General features: G+C 44.6%; 1 protein-coding gene across 4 annotated transcripts in view; it reads left to right on the forward strand.

The window, feature by feature from the left end:
- The window catches only part of LOC115169692 (collagen alpha-1(XVIII) chain), a 53,481-nt gene that overhangs the window by 19,656 nt on the left and 16,775 nt on the right, over window positions 1-17,050 (forward strand). For all 4 annotated transcript variants that reach the window (XM_029725585.1, XM_029725582.1, XM_029725583.1 and 1 more), the window contains 11 exons: window positions 2,073-2,629; window positions 4,732-4,806; window positions 5,214-5,309; window positions 15,059-15,182; window positions 15,440-15,477; window positions 15,598-15,798; window positions 15,920-15,946; window positions 16,050-16,112; window positions 16,200-16,277; window positions 16,371-16,430; window positions 16,753-16,884. In XM_029725585.1, coding sequence (XP_029581445.1) covers window positions 2,073-2,629; window positions 4,732-4,806; window positions 5,214-5,309; window positions 15,059-15,182; window positions 15,440-15,477; window positions 15,598-15,798; window positions 15,920-15,946; window positions 16,050-16,112; window positions 16,200-16,277; window positions 16,371-16,430; window positions 16,753-16,884 — 1,451 coding nt within the window. The remainder of the gene's footprint in view (window positions 1-2,072; window positions 2,630-4,731; window positions 4,807-5,213; window positions 5,310-15,058; window positions 15,183-15,439; window positions 15,478-15,597; window positions 15,799-15,919; window positions 15,947-16,049; window positions 16,113-16,199; window positions 16,278-16,370; window positions 16,431-16,752; window positions 16,885-17,050) is intronic.

A 17,050-nucleotide genomic window follows, 5' to 3' on the forward strand; every position in this document is an offset into this window, starting at 1 on the left:
AGAACAAAGTTGTGTCCACATTCTGCAAGCTCTCTCAGAATAAAATGTGTTAACTTTTGTAGTAACCCATGAGTTTCATGAGGGCTCTCCTGTCTATTCCTCTGTCTGAGCTGTACTGTAGGTGTTACACTCTGACAGCTTCTCTCCACAATGTGTCTGTCCAAGGAGGATGTCTGTCTGTCGATCCAGCTTTAATTATAGCCGGCCATAAACAGTAACTCACGCTCCCAGACATCCACTCAGTATGACAACCTACTTACAGAACTTTAGACAGTTCGCACCATTCACCTGTACGTTATTAGCATTACTGTGTTGATATGCTAAAACAGGCAGAGTCCTCATTGAGGACATCAGATGTATGTTTGTATATATTCCTACCAAACTGTTTTACGTGAACTTCTGATAGATCTTTCTCTGATCCCACTAAGAGATTGGCTAGGTTGTGGCAGTCTGGGTTGTGTGACTCAGTCAGTGTTTGTGGGAGGCTGCATGTTGTGGGAGGCATGCGTTCCGAGTGGAGGATGTTCAAACACTACCACCCTCCTCCCTAATTGGCATGTTTTTTTTACACTTTGCTAATTTGATGAATTACAGACCCAATCAGAGACCATGTCTAGTCTGTGGGCGGAGAGGCCCACTGATGTGTAGAGGAGGGTTAATACTTGACAAGACTGAGGTGAAACCAATGGCCAAGAGGTTACCACAGTGGAATGTTGGGGTGATAGTGTTCGCCAAGGGAGATGAACAGCATGTGGGGAGAATGGAGAGAATGTGATCTACCGGTATCTTTCTCCGCTAAACCTTCTCTCTACGCCACGATGATAGGCCCCTCAACCCCAATTAAAGGTTTTACGGCAAGTGTCTGTAGGTTATATTGGGGGGCATTATGGTCTGGACAGGGGGAAGAAATTGAGTGCAATGAGCCATAGGTGAATGTTTGACTCGTTAAGGGGTCGTTAGGCTCAGTGATGAGGATAGATGGATTTGGGAGACCCTGGCCACATGGGTTATGGTAGAATGAGATATTATTCCTATACTGTGCTTGTGCTCTTTAGTATGGTTTCCGGGACACAGGTTGAGCCTAGACCTGTACTACCCACATTAAAAAAGAGTATACTTTGGTAAAATACTATAGTATTCACTGTAGGGTTTTTGTGGAATTTACTGTAGTATTCACTGTAGTGTTTTTGCGGACTAAAGTCTGCAAAAACACTACAGTTTATTCTGTAGTATTTACTGTAGTATACTGTAGTGTTTACAGTTAACTATAGTTAAAATACTGCAGTAAAAGAACTACAGTATATAGTTTGAAGTATACTGTAGTATTTCTTCAGACTGTACTATACTGTAGTATTTACTAGTGTTTTTTTGTGGCTAATACTGTAGTATTACTATGGCATTCTACAACATTCTATAGTCTGTACTACACATGATCGAGGTGTAAAAAGCATGTTCAATGTAGAATTTCCATTGAAAGTGCTTATTAGTCCAGGACTAGGCTTAATCTGTGTATGGAAAACCCTACCTTTGTGTTCAATGCATACAACCATGCAATAGTGATTGTGATGATACCCAGGGACTGATCAAGGTCAGGTGACAGCACATACACGTATGATATTATCTTCTAATTGACACTGGAGGAGGAGTTCCATAAAGGGTCCAGTGACTGAGGTTCTGACTGCAGTGGTGAAATTCCGTAACTTGATGACGTACAGTATGGTGACATATCTTGATGAGATCATTGGATGTTATTGTGATTTTGAGTTATGCCGATAATGGAAATGGTACTGATATCTATTGTAATACTGAGCCATCTATTATATTTACGTTAGTCATTTAGCAGACGCTCTTATCCAGAGTGACTTACAGGAGAAATTAGTGTTAACGGCCCATCAACAGATTTTTCAGTCGGCTCGGGGACTTGAACCAGCGACCTTTCGGTTACTGGCACAACGCTCTTAACTGCTAGGCTACCTGCCACAGAGTTTTCTATACAGTTTTACACTCATACATGTGATTCTATTCATTGTGTTTTGATTTCATGATTCTGTTGCGTTTCCTCCTGCTTACAGAGCATGGCTCTACAGGCCACTTAGACCTGACTGAGTTGATCGGAGTGCCGCTCCCTCCCTCTGTCTCCTATATCACCGGCTATGAGGGCTTCCGGCCGGCCTACAACTTCGGTCCCGGCGCCAACATCGGACGCCTCACCAAGACCTTCATGCCCGACCCTTTCTTCAGGGACTTTGCCATCATCGTCACCATCAGGCCGAGCAGCAACCAGGGAGGGGTGCTGTTCGCCATCACTGATGCCCAGCAGAAGGTGGTGCAGCTGGGGCTGGCGCTGACAGCCGTGGAGGACGAGACCCAGAGAATTCAGCTGTACTACACCGAGGGGGGCCAGGGGTCCTCACACAGCCAGCAGGTGGTGTCTTTCAAGGTGCCTGATATGACCAAAAAGTGGACGATATTCACTCTGTCGGTGCAGGACCAGGAAGTGTGCCTCTATATGGACTGTGATGACTTCCAAGCAGAGACCTTCCACAGGAGCAGCCGCCAGCTCAGCTTTGAGCCCAGCTCAGGCATCTTTGTGGGCAACGCTGGAGGGACTGGCCTGGAGAGGTTTATGGTAAGTTGGTGGTTGCTTCTGATCATTTTACAGTACCATGTTACTGTGAGTTTATGTGTGCTGGGTTTGAGTGGGTTGGGCTCTCTTGTGCTCTGTCTGTCTGTCTGTCTGTCTGTCTGTCTGTCTGTCTGTCTGTCTGTCTGTCTGTCTGTCTGTCTGTCTGTCTGTCTGTCTGTCTGTCTGTCTGTCTGTCTGTCTGTCTGTCTGTCTGTCTGTCTGTCTGTCTGTCTGTCTGTCTGTCTGTCTGTCTGTCTGTCTGTCTGTCTGTCTGTCTGTCTGTCTGTCTGTCTGTCTGTCTGTCTGTCTGTCTGTCTGTCTGTCTGTCTGTCTGTCTGTCTGTCTGTCTGTCTGTCTGTCTGTCTGTCTGTCTGTCTGTCTGTCTGTCTGTCTGTCTGTCTGTCATTCTTTGCACAAATGACTTGCACTATGTGGATTGTGAGTCCTACTCTGTTTGCCCAGTCTGTGTTAGCATGAACATAACCCATTAACATGATAAAAGACTCAATGGTCATCTGTGTTGAATTAGTCTTAAATGCTGTACTAAAAGCTCCACAGCTGGGACATCTTCAGATTCGCTGTGCACCATTGTCTAGCATATAATATCGGATTTCAACAAGAATGTTTAGCTATATCAAATATAATGATTCATGTATGAATGTGCTTGGTCATGGATTATAGTCACTTGATCACAGTTTCTCAGAATCAGCTCATATAAGGTTGTATAACTCCGGTCCAAACATCCTGAAATTTGACAGCCATCGATGTGTGTCGGTCTGTGTCCTGATGGGAGGTCCTGGCAGTTTCTCAGAGAGGAAGGGAGAGATCAACTTTGTTTATTAAACAGACCCGTGGTCAGCTCTGCTCAGCTCAAGTCCTCACTTTCATGTGTCCTGTGATGTCTGTTCCAGTTTTTGCTTCTTTGAGAGGAGAAAGGGTGAGGTTCACTAACTGAGGAATTAAGGGGGTGATAGTAGTGTCTGGTCTAGTCAAAACAATATCTCCCAGCTACCACACATTGACTGTCATCTAGTGTAGTTATGGAGAGTGAGACCATTGAGATATTTCATATTGATTATCTATGAAGAGAGAACTGTTCAGCTGGTTCAATATAACCAATGAAAATATTCCTATTAATCATTTTGTTGGGTGTCAGAGCAAGAGCAAAACTTCCCCTAAAGCCCGCTTCTATTAGGTCAAACACTGAGCAATTTACTTTATGTCGTATTCTTCTCTTTTATTATTTCTAATTGTTGTTGCATTGTTGAAAAGGAACCTGCAAGTGAGCATTTCTTTTTGGACGGTGTACCGTTTGTATCCTGTACATGATATGACTAATAAAAAACTTGATGATGAAGTGAATGGGACTTTCTCCATGCCCCTAAATGAACCATCCGGCAACGTTTATTATTAGTATGCTGCTGTGCCTTGAGAGTTCTGACGGTGGTGGTGTGTGTTTGGGAAAGTGGTTTCCGTGGCGACAGCAGCAAAGTGGGCAGCTTTACCTTTTGTTGTTGTGAGGCAATTTGGTGCTGGACTGGCGGGGCCTGAGAGGGCCAAACCACAGTCAGTCAGTCAGAGCAGAAGGGCCAGTGAGGGAGGGGGAGAGAGAGGGGTTAGGGGGAGAGGAGGGGTGAGATGGGAGAGAGAGGGAGAGGGAAATGAGGAGGGGGTAGAGAAGGCGGTAGATTAAGGGGGTCCCACAGTTAATCATAGAGCCAAAAGAACACTGTGGTCTGTCATGCTGGGCAATACTGCCGGGTTAAACTGTGTGTGAAGAGATAGCTCTGGCCCATCAAAACCAGCCAGGACAATAAAGCCACGAGTTTTGTTTTGTTTTGATGCAGCCTTGATTAATTTCACTCTTTCTATCTTTCAATCTTTGGTCTTGTGTTCTGTCGGTCTTTGTCTCTCTATGCAATATTGTGTCATGATTTTACAGTAGTAAATGTCGTAGTTTGCTGTGTTCCATACTGACTAACTGTGGGGCCAGTATTTTACATCCCACTGATCCCAGATCAGAATATCTCTCGAAGTTAGCTATATCAGCACAATAACTCCTTATCATACATCACATATACCTCTCTTTCTCTCCTTCTGTACAGGGCTCTATCCAGCAGCTGGTGATCAAATCAGACCCCAGGGCTGCAGAGGAACAGTGTGAGGAAGATGATCCCTACGTGAGTGTCTACACACCACAGCCTGACACAATACACATTCAGTTCTATTGATATGTATGTATCCATAGCCTTGAGCTCCTGACATTCTAGAGGCCTCACCAGCACAAATTGTTGACTAATGTGTTGAGCGTTTGGCTGGCAGGACTTTTAGCCATGGCTTGACTTTGCATAAAGCATACAGATGGCTCCCCCTAGTGTTCAAAATAAGGAATACTGGTTGATTTTCACTTTTAACTGGCCCTCATTCACATTCATTTGAATGTACATATCTGCCACTACTCTCGCCTTTCTTCGCCTAAATTATGTGAATTAAGACTTCTCTCTAGTGGGTAGTTAGGGAAATTCTACTTCTAGGTCACTGGTGTCAATATTGTGTTTGGATAGAGAGATGGTGATTTGTATTCCAGGCTTCTGGGGATGGGAGTGGGGCCGAAACGATGGACGACCGTGAAACAGAGGGTGAGCTGATGAAGAACACGAAACGAAGAAAGGAAACAGCAAGGGTGAGCATGGGGTGTGAGAGATTAATGTGTTCAGTGAGAGACTGTCAACGGACGCTGGTTGAGCAGAGGTGAGAGAAAGAGCATCCATCCGCTCAACTAAGATTGGCTTGGACAAGGAACGTGGCTGTCTGAGCAACACTTTGACAGACTTAATTGGAAGTATCTTGCATAAGCCTTGACATGTAGTGGAACATCATTTGTCTGTTTTATCAGTTTCAATTTGTACTGGTACAAAACACAAGTACGTAATAGTGAACACTGGGGGCATATTCCACTACCTCTCTCTCTCTACCCAGTTTTACGAAACCCAGTAACTAGCCTGCTAATATTGTTGCACTCGCTAAGTCTAGGAGTCCTAAGCCTTGTTACATGTCTGTAACCTGAATGAATGTTTGCATTTATTTGAGAAATCAGCATTTGAGGACCGTGTTGAATGCACATCACTGCATGGAACACTCCAGTGCACAATTACGAATACATCGTTTTGGGAAATTTGCGTGAAAGTGTACACACATCCAGTATATCTCTGATAACGGACCACTTGTGTGAGGACAGGCACAGGCGTGCATATATCTGGAAACGGTTCAGTAAAACCCCTAAAACGACCACCCACATCTTGAAATTCCAATGCATGTTTAACGCCAGTTGCAATACATTTCCATCCACCCAAGTGTCAGTAAATAACCGTGTACTTGTTTAAGGCTGTGCGTGCTTATTCGCCGCAATGAATGCTAGTCAGTAGTGGCTGTATGTCACTGTTAAATTAGAAACACAATTATTGAATTAGTGAATTAATGTATTATTATTATTATTATTATTATTATTATTATTATTATCATCATCACACCTCAGGGTTCCTACACTTTTTATTCTGAAAAGGTAAGTACCACTATCAAGGTTTTCCCTGCATCTCACAACATTGCTAGACTATCGGTAAACATCTGAGTTCCTTGAATAAAACACAAATCCACTTAATCACATCTTGAAGGACGATCATTTATTTCAGCAGAGAAGAATAGTATCTGCATTTAGGCTAAGCAGGGCCTGAAACTAAAGTAAGCTCTGTGGAAGCTCGACCTGGGCCAAGCTGGAGGAATCTTGCCAGTACTCTACTTGATTTTTAGATTTGTTTTACTTTCATCTTTGCATTTCGATTGTGGTGCTTACATTTGTGTAAACAGGTAAGCACCAGATTAAGGAAATATGAACGAGCCTATTCAAAATTCAAGGATTAACAAAATAAATCAGATACAGTACTGACAGTCCTCCAGCTTTGCCCAGGGCGAGCATCCATTGCGGTTACTGTAGGGCTATAGTGTTGAGGGTAGAGGGGTCCGTGGGATCTAGGTTGCTTTGACGAAAACTCCCCATATATGATCCCTGTGGTGGGGCTCGCCAAGTAACTCTGGTCCCTCTCCAAGTTCTTGACAGGGCAGTGCGCACCCACACTGGTTTGCCGTTTTGCAGGCCATCCTCATCGCTCATCAGGTCAACATTAACTCCTGTCCAAATGTCTCTCTCATCCTCTGCAAGCACTCAACTGTGCATCTAGAAGCAAAAACTATGAAAACAATAGAACACAGTAAACAAATGTATTAGTCTCAAGTCATGTATATTCATATACTGAACCAAAATATAAATGCAACATGCAACAATTTCAAAGATTGGGCTCCCGAGTGCCGCAGCGATGTAAAGCACTGCATCTCAGTGCAAGAGGCGTCACTACAGTCCCTGGTTCGAATCCAGGCTGTATTACATCCGGCCGTGATTGGGAGTCCCATAGTGCGGCGCACAATTGGCCCAGCATCGTCCGTGTTTGGAGGTTCTGGGCTGGCGTGGTAACACGTGGTCTGTGGTTGTGAGGCCAGTTGGACTTAACCTCTACGTGCCACGGCGGCAGTATTGAGAATTTTGAAAGAAATATGTGCCCATTTTTAACTGCCTCCTACACCAACTCAGAAGCTAGGATATGCATATTATTAACACATTCGGATAGAAAACACTCTGAATTTTCTAAAACAGTTTGAATGGTGTCTGTAAGTATAACAAAACTCATATTGCAGGCAAAAACCTGTGAAAAATAGATTTAAAAAAATGAGAATTTTGTGACTGTACTATTTAGTGTCATTGTTTTAAAGATACCACAGTGAGAAAGGATTCAGTTCGCAACTCCTACTGCTTCCACTAGATGTCAACGATCTTTAGAAAGTTGTTGGAAGCATCTGTCATGAATACAGACCGAATTAGAAAGCTTACAAGTTGACACGTCATCACTTCATTTTTTGCGCCTGCGCATGAATCTGAGAAGAGTGCCTTTGTCATTATCGTTTATTCTAGACACTTGATAGGTTGTGTGAAAATATTACTGATGTTTACTGATGTTTCACGTTAAAAATGGAACAAAAGATTAGTGCTAAACAACGTTTGACATGTTTAAACAAACGTAAATAGATTATTTACTAGGTTTTCTTTAGCTTTTCGACGTGACTTTACACTGCCCACCTCATTTTGTGGGAGCCTACTGAACGCTAACTATTTGGACATAAATTATGAACTTTGTCAAAAGAAACCACATTTGTTCTGGACCTGGGATCTCTGGCAGCGCCTTCTGATGGAGATAATCAAAGGTAAGGGGATATTTAGAATGTTATTATCGATATTAGATGATGCTAATGCTAACGGTATAGCTTAGCTTAGCATATAGCTTATTGTTGTTAGCATAGTACCCAGTTTATGCAAAATGTGATTTCCCAGTAAAGTTATTTTGAGATCTGGCCATTCGGTAGCAATTACGAGTTGATAATATATTATTCTTTGAATGACAATATTATAATTTACCAATGTTTTCGAATAGTAATTCCGTGATTTGTAATGCTGGATTCACTGGGTGCATTCGAGCCGAAAAAAATTCTGAATTTCACCGCGACTGTAAATGCTGTTTTTGGATATAAATATGAACTTGATGGAACTAAAAATGCATGTATTGTATAACATAATGTCCTATGAGTGTCATCTGATGCAGATTGTCAAAGGTAAGTGCATAATTCTAGCTAGTTTTCTGTCTGTTGATGCCCTTCTTTGAATTGGCTAAACATTACACGCAGCTATTGTCAATGTACTCTCCTCACATAACCTAACTTTATGCATTCTCCGTAATGCCTCTGAAAATCGGACAGCGTGGTTAGATTTAGGAGATATATCTTTCAAATGGAGGAAAATAGTTGATTATTTGATTTTTTGAAATGATTACTCTTGCAGTTTTGAATTCCCCGCCATGGTCACATGACAATGAATCCCAATACCGGGATAAGATCGGGATAAGATCCTCAACAGGTTTTAATGCCAAATTTTCTAAAACGACGTTGGTAGCAGCGGAATTATCATTAGGTTCTCTGGCAACAGCTCTGGTGGACATTCCTGCAGTCAGGAGGCATGCTCCCTCAACTTGAGACATTTGGCATTGTGTTGTGTGACAAAACTGCACATTTTAGAGTGGCCTTTCATTGTCCCCAGCACAAGGTGCACCTGTATAATGATCATGCTATTTAATCAGCTTCTTGATATGCCACACCTGTCAGGTGGATGGATTCTCTTGGCGAAAGAGAAATGCTCACTAACAGGGATGTACACAAGTGTGTGCACAACATTTGAGAGAAATTAGCTTTTTGTGCGTATGTAACATTTCTGGGATTTTTTATTTCAGCTCATGAAACACGGGACCAGCACTTTATATTTTTGTTCAGTGTAATTCAAGCCTGAACTTTACTTTAAAGCCCCACCAACCCCAGGTTGAGCGACATTAAAGGGGAATTCCAACCTTTGACATATATCACTCTGACCTTGATGGAAGTAACCCCCAACATTTTTTTTATATCTTGTGAAATTATTAGTATTATTGGACTATTGCGAAAACAGGTTAATCATGCACCTGGTGGAAAGGTGCTTCACATGCCTTTGGCTCCATGCACTGGATGTATCACCCCCAACAACTACCCAAAGATCATTATAATCAAACAAGATATGCAACAAGTTATGCATGTGATACTGGCAGTGCACAAAGCTACAAGCATGTGGACGTTTTTGCCAAACATGTACGTGGTTCATGATTACTGTTATTTTCAGTAAAAGTCAATGCAGTTATGATACATAGGCATTTAGTATTCCAACCATGTACAGCAATCTGTGATTAATGGAACCACAGGGGCTATAGCAGCCACTAGACCAGGTGGGTGGAATTCAGCATCTGTTTTCATTCTACTCTTCTAGACTCAAATATATAACTTGAAACATGTAATTGGGCCATATACAACCTTTGTATTCCAAAGACCAGGAGTAACACAGGAGTAGTAAACCTAGTGTTACACAGAAGCTACTAATACAAAAAGGCTTACCCGCTTTCTCCTCTGGCGACCCTTTGCACGTTTCTCCAAGATTGTGTCCCCTATGTTCTCAGGTAAACCTGAGAGATACACACTGCCTCACAATCTCGTAATAGGTGGCACAAGAACATGCAATGAATATAAGCCAAAGGTTAAATGTATGTTTTGGTGCATCACCGTGTTATCGTACGTAAAAATGTAAATGTGTGTAAAAACGGCATTAAACATACCTTTGAGAGTTTCACTCTTTTTCCTGTGTAAACACAGCCTTGTCTCACTAGGTGTATGTAGCTATGACACCCATGCATTAGGAAAGGAAAGGGGGGATACCTACTCAGCTGTCCAACTGAATGCATCCTCCGCATTTAAAGCTCTGAATCAGAGAGGTGTGGGGGGGGCTGCCTTAATCGACATCCACGTCTTCGGCACCCGGGGAAGTGGGTTAACTGCCTTGCTCAGGGGCAGAACAACAGATTTTTACCTTGTCAGTTCGGGGATTCTGTCCAGCAACCTTCCGGTTACTGGCCCCAACGCTCTAACCACTGGGCTACCTGCCGCCCCTTATATGGGCAACAACAGTATATTGCCTTCACTATATTTATACAGTGCTAATTGTACAAGCAAATGTTAGAATAGACCTGTGTATTAAATGTAACAGCTAGCTAACAACAACATAAGCTAGCTAGTAGGGCGACATGGTAGGCTAGCTAGCACCTAGCGCTGAGCTAGCTAACATTAGCAGTTAGCAATTAGCATGCCACCATAAGATACCATTTTCATGAAAAGTAAACTTCTAAAATATATTGAATTTGCGTAGTTCATATGTAAATACACTTAATTTGAGCCGTCATTTGTAAAAAAAAATATATATATATATGAATTTAAGAGCCAGCCGGCAGGAAAGGGGACAGCTCGAGTCATAGGATGCGGAAAGGGAGGAGAGGAGGATCGAAGAGGCAGAATCGGCAGACAGGAGGGAGAAGGATTTAGCAGAAGGGAGCGATGATAGGATAGAAGAAGATAATGTTTGTGGGAGAGAGAGCGAAGATTGCTTTCGGCGCATGACCATCTGGGTAGGGGCGGAGTGGTTAGGGATCAGAGACCTGGAGGAGGGTAGCATTGAGATTAGTAGGTGAGCAGCCTCTACTAAAGATGAGGTCAAGCGTATTGCCTGCATTGTGAGTTGGAGGGTATTGGGAAAAGGTGAGGTCAAGAGTCAAGGAGGGGAAAGAGTTTAATAAAAATTAATCGAAGTCAGACGTTGGGAGTTTGAAGTCGCCAAGTACAAAAGTGGTGAGTCATCGTCAGGAAATGAGCTTATCAAAGGTGTCAAGCTCATTGAGGAGCTCTCCAAGGGCACCCGGTTGGCAATAGATGACAATTATGTTAAGCTTGAGTGGACAAGTGACAGTGACAGCATGGAATTCAAATGAGGAGATGGAGAAAATCTGAATTTAGGAGAAATTAGTAGACCTGTGCCACCACCGCGACGACCAGATGTTCTCGGCCTATGAGAGAAAGCATAGTTAGATGAAGAAAACACTGTTACTCCAGCTGCTCTCTCTGGAGTGATCCATGTCTCCGTCAGGGCCAAAAAGTCAAGGGACTGAAGGGCAGCATAAGCTGAGATGAACTCGCCATTCTTGACCACAGATCCGAACACTGCCAAAGACCTGGAATTCCACATGGGTTGTGCGCAGGGTACAGTAAATTAGAAGGGTTGCAGCCAAGGGGTGGGAAGCATCTGCAAAGCCTACAGGGAGAGGTGTGAACAGGTATAGAAAACACACACGTTGTTGACAAAGCTATAAAAAAAACAAAATGAGAATCTGTAAATAACTAGGTAAGATACTAAAGTGAGAGAGTGGTGTGGAGCCATCCTCTCTTTCCTTCCTTGAACAACGCGGCAGAACAGTCTGTTTCGGCAACAGTCTAAGTTTTGCGACAAAACCGTCGCTTACACGGCTGCCGCTGAGAAACCATGGGAGACTGAAGAACTAACACTAATTGCCTAGCAGAGGTGGGGAGCACACCTCCGTTTACTAATTGCTGATTGCCTAGCTGAGGTGAAACCACTCCCCCTCCTATACAACCATTGATTCCCAAAACGAGTAACAAATTGTCCTGCCCCTTGATCCTGGTTGATGTGTCAACAACTATCTATAAATGATGAGCAGTCAGCAGTTCACACACCAAGTAGGCTACTGGTTTCACGCCCTGACCGTAGAGATCCTTATTATTCTCTATGTTTGGTTAGGTCAGGGTGTGACTCGGGTGGGGAAGTCTGTTTTTTGTTTCTTTGTTTTTGGGCCAGTGTGGTTCCCAATCAGAGGCAGCTGTCTATTGTTGTCTCTGATTGGGAATCATACTTAGGCAGCCTGTTTTCCACCTGTGTTTGTGGGAAGTTATTTTCTGTTTAGCATTCTGTTGCCTGACAGAACTGTGCGCTTTCATTTTTTTGCCTTTTGTTATTTTGTTTGAGTGTGTTGTGAAAATAAAGAATCATGAACACTTACCACGCTGCGCCTTGGTCTACTTCTCTTTCCAACGACGAGCGTTACAGAACCTCCCACCAAAAACAGACCAAGCAGCGTGGCAGGATAGTTGGACATGGGAGGAGATCCTGGACAGCAAAGGACCCTGGACACGGATTGGGGAATATCGCCGTTCAAGGGAGCAGATGGAGACAGCAAGAGATGAACGGCGACGAAATGAGGAAGTAGCACAACAACGGAAGCCCGAGAGGCAGCTCCCCAAAATATTTTTGGGGGGGCACACGGGGAGATTGGCGGAGTCAGGGTTGAGACCTGAGCCAACTCCCCATGCTTACCGTGGGGAGCATGTGACCAGTCAGGCACCGTGTTATGCGGTGATGCGCACCGTATCTCCAGTGCGCATTCACAGCTTGGTGCGCTCGTTGCCAGCTCCCCGCATTTGCCGGGCTAAAGTGAGCATTCAGCCAGGACAGATTGTGCCGGCTCAGTGCTCCTGGTTTCTGGTGCGTCTCCTCGGTCCAGGATATCCTGTGCCAGCTCTACGCACTGTGTCGCCAGTGCGCCTTCACAGCCCAGTTCTTCCTGTGCCAGCGCCCCGCACTTGCCGGGCTAAAGTGAGCATCCAGCCAGGACGGGTTGTGCCAGCCCTACGCTCCAGACCTCCAGTGCGCCTCCACGGCCCAGTATTTTCTGCACCAGCTCTATGCATGATCCATGGCCCGGAGCCTGTAGCGATGATCCATGGCGCGGAGCCTCCAGCGATGATCCATGGCGCGGAGCCTGCAGCGATGATCCCCGGCGCGGAGCTTCCAGCGAGGGTCCCCGGCGCGGAGCCTCCAGCGAGGGTCCCCGGCCCGGAACCTACAGCGAGGGTCCCCGGCCCGGAACGTCCAGCGAGGGTCCCCGGCCCGGAACGTCCAGCCAGGGTCCCCGGCCCGGAACGTCCAGCCAGGGTCCCCGGCCCGGAACGTCCACCAAGAGGAGATGCCCACCCGGACCCTCTCTTATAGGTTCAGGTTTGAGGCCGGAGTCCGCACCTTTGGGGGGGGGGGGGGGTACTGTCACGCCCTGACCGTAGAGATCCTTATTATTCTCTGTTTGGTTAGGTCAGGGTGTGACTCGGGTGGGGAAGTCTGTTTTTTGTTTCTTTGTTTTTGGCCGAGTGTGGTTCCCAATCAGAGGCAGCTGTCTACCGTTGTCTCTAATTGGGAATCATACTTAGGCAGCCTGTTTTCCACCTGTGTTTGTGGGAAGTTATTTTCTGTTTAGCATTCTGTTGCCTGACAACTGTGCGCTTTTGTTTTTTCGCCTTTTGTTATTTTGTTCGAGTGTGTTGTGAAAATAAAGAATCATGAACACTTACCACGCTGCACCTTGGTCCACTTCTCTTTCCAACGACGAGCGTTACAACTGGGAAGACAGGCAGCACTTAAAGTAGATGGCCCTATTTAGCAAAAAGAAAATACTAGACCACAACAGATAAAGACAGAAAATATATACTTATCACTCCTGGACATAATGGAGTCCTCTAGCTATTGAATGAAGCACTGAGAGCCTGATAAGCTAGTTATATAGGCTACTGTAGCTCACTCATTTTCACTCGGTCAAAACACTTCAATTATACATCAATGAACAGACAACTCACAATTTTTGATAACAATTTCTCTAGATTTTGAAAAAGAAACCATGTTTATAAATGTTACAAACCTGAAAACAGGATAAATATGCAGACACTGAGAGTTGGCTGCTCTTTCACCACATGACAAAATAGAGTCACACACCTGCAGCTGTTGAACATTTACGTGACATGCAGTCTGATAATGTCCAGAAACTTGTTAATGCATAATTGGGAATTTACTATCCCAGAAAATCCCGTATCACGCAAATGTTTAGGGGTGCATGGGAGTGTACAAGAATGCATAGGAAATGCACACCGACGACCATGCACCTCAAATTTCACGGGAATATAGCAGATCTGATTTCACCCAGAAACTCTGCTTTTCATGCAGTGCATGTGCCCTGGAGACCGCAACCTACCGAGTTCAGGGCCAGCTCCGTCTTGACCTCCTGGTTGGCCAGTCCAAGCGGATTATAATTTGTTCAGATGGTGACGAAACATAAATATGTACAAAAAGGAAAAATACCAAAGGCATGCCCAAACAAAATACCTCATGGCCACCAAACAAACCCAGCAGCCTCACGGCTTGCCCCGTGGGAGACTGACTGAAGATCACCTTAATTGGCAGCACTTGGTGTGCTTATCAACCAGGCTCAGCATTTGGACAAGGTTGCTGCTGCCCCCTGTGGGAAGGGAGTGTGGAAGTATAACCTGGATAGTGTGTTTGTCTATTGCCTAACACTAATGTTCCCCCCATATTAGGTATTTGCACTGGCCTTTGATGTGTCTGTTATGTCTACTGGTAGCAGTGGTTGTTTTATAAGGAAAATGTGGCCAACCCCCACATCCTTGTCAATAGGAAGCAAACAAAGATACAGTGCCTGTTTCTCTTCCATTCCGGGGGTGCTCCAGATTCTGGCTGTGTGTATGCTACATTCACTTTCATCCTCCCACCACTAGCCTTGTAACACACTGTACTTGCCCCAGAATGTCATATCACTCTGCCCTTAAACAACCCACAATCTGACCCCAATTACTACAAATAAATATATGACATAAGCTGTCTCTTCTTATTGTTCTTATTTGATTCTTGTCCAGATGCTTTAGATAGCTATATGTTTCCTGTATATTTAAAATAAGTTGAACGTTGTTTTCCAAATTGACTTACCCCCCCTCCCTCTCTCGCTCTCTTTTTACTCTTTCTCGCATTCACTCTTTATCTCTCTCTCTTCCTCGTAATTTTTTTTCTCCCTCCAGCCAGAGGACATGCTGAGCGGGCCTGTGCGAGCCCCGCCCACAGAGTCTCCGGAGGTGGAGCTAGATGAGTACTCAGGACACCTGACCCCCACAGAAGAGGCCAATCAGGAGATGCTGCTCAGAGGTGGGGAAGGCAGGTTCACCATGCACTTATCTTAACCAATCATCTTATGACAGTCCAGGGAAATAACTGATGAGCTCTTGATTTAACTCATCCGGTGACTATGTCAATTGTTATTGGATTTTCTCTTTGCATTGATCAATCTTATCTGTCTCTCACTGGTTGATATCGTTGGTTGAATACATCATATATCCCTACCTGGTTAACATTATTGAAGCCTCATTGGTTGATCCTATTGGTGTCTATTCTTCCTCTCTCAGGACCCCACCAGACAGAGGAGCCAGAGATGTCAGGGGATGTAAGTAATAGTTCAGATGTTACGTGCCTCAAAACCTGATGTCCTTTAAATGCTTAATTAATGATTCAGTATTTAATACATCTTCTTACACAACGTTCTCCTCTTTGTGCTGATCATCAGGGTGGGCCTCTTAGCCACAGACAGAAAGGAGAGCGAGGAGAGCCTGGTCCTATGGGTCCTGCTGGTCCCCGTGGCCCCCCTGGCCCCCTCACTCCCTCTGAGGGTAGAAGGTCTGGGCACGGCCAGCCAGGACCCAGGGGCCCTCGGGGGCCTTCAGGGCCAACAGGGGCCCCTGGGGTGCCAGGGAAGGACGGACAGCAGGTGAGCTTTATGTCATTATAATCTCCCATTACTCTGTGATAGTAGTACGTTTGATTGTTTTCTATTACCTTCACTTGACAAGACTGAAAAGATAAATCAAAGGAGTGTTCAATTTCTTTAGGGAAGCAAGGGTGACGATGGAGATCCAGTGAGTAAATCTGGTCTTGTGTCAAATTTGTACTGTTCTGTCATGGTCATACATAAATACTGTAGGTCTTAAGAAATGACAGAATCTATGGCAATACCCACAGGGACAGAGAGGACCTCAAGGTTTCCCAGGTTTGGCAGGGGAGATTGGAGTCAAAGGAGACAAGGTACAGTAATAAAAGGTGTTAGAAGGAAAAATGTATATTCAATGTGTGTGAGATAGGCAGTTACACCCTGTGTTCTCTTCTGCGCAGGGGGACCCAGGAGCAGGACTACCAGGGCCACCAGGCCCCCCTGGACCTCCCGGACCCCTCAGGTCACACAGCGTGCCGGTGGGTAGCAGTGCAACATCCTGAAAACATTGGGTTGAACTGGGGATCAAATGGGGATTTGTCTTTAATTGCCTGTTTTCTGTTGAATTGCAGTATGGAGAGGATGCACTCAGCTCTGGTTTTGGAGACCTTGACAACACAGAATTGATCAGAGTAAGAATGTTAATTCTGCTGTCAGCCTATCTGTTATGTTTTTCTCTAATAAAATGTCTCTAGGAGGAGTATTTTAGCCACATACTGCCAGCCTGATCTCGCAAGATTTCATTTAAATAAATCATCACATCACTACAGGTTTCGCTACACTTGCTTGCGAGATCAGGCTTGAAGTAGGAGGCTACAAGTGTTCATCTCTCAATGTTAAACATGTGCTATGGCATCCCATATCCAACAGGTGGTAGTGTTTCATCTGATCACCTACTGTATAGTTGAGACCAATCCACTATAGTGACGTGATAATTTTGGGATTTTCTCCAAGGGTCCTCCTGGCCCTCCAGGTCAACCTGGCCCCCCAGGACCCACCAGCCCCTTCAATGCCTCGGAGGGCCTGTTCACTGGGCAACCAGGTCCTCCTGGCAGATATGGCCTTGTTGGGAAACCTGGACCTCCGGTGAGTTGTCTGTCTATCTCATGTTCTCCCTAAGATTAATTATTGATGTTTCCACCTGTTACCACCCATTTTCAACTGTTATTGATGTTCCCACTCTTATTTTGTATTGTAAATGTTATTTTATACTCTTCTGTATGTGTATGCATTGTAGTTGACAGTGGTTTCC

This window comes from Salmo trutta, chromosome 31 (genome assembly GCF_901001165.1).
Source record: "Salmo trutta chromosome 31, fSalTru1.1, whole genome shotgun sequence".
Lineage (NCBI taxonomy): Eukaryota > Metazoa > Chordata > Actinopteri > Salmoniformes > Salmonidae > Salmo > Salmo trutta.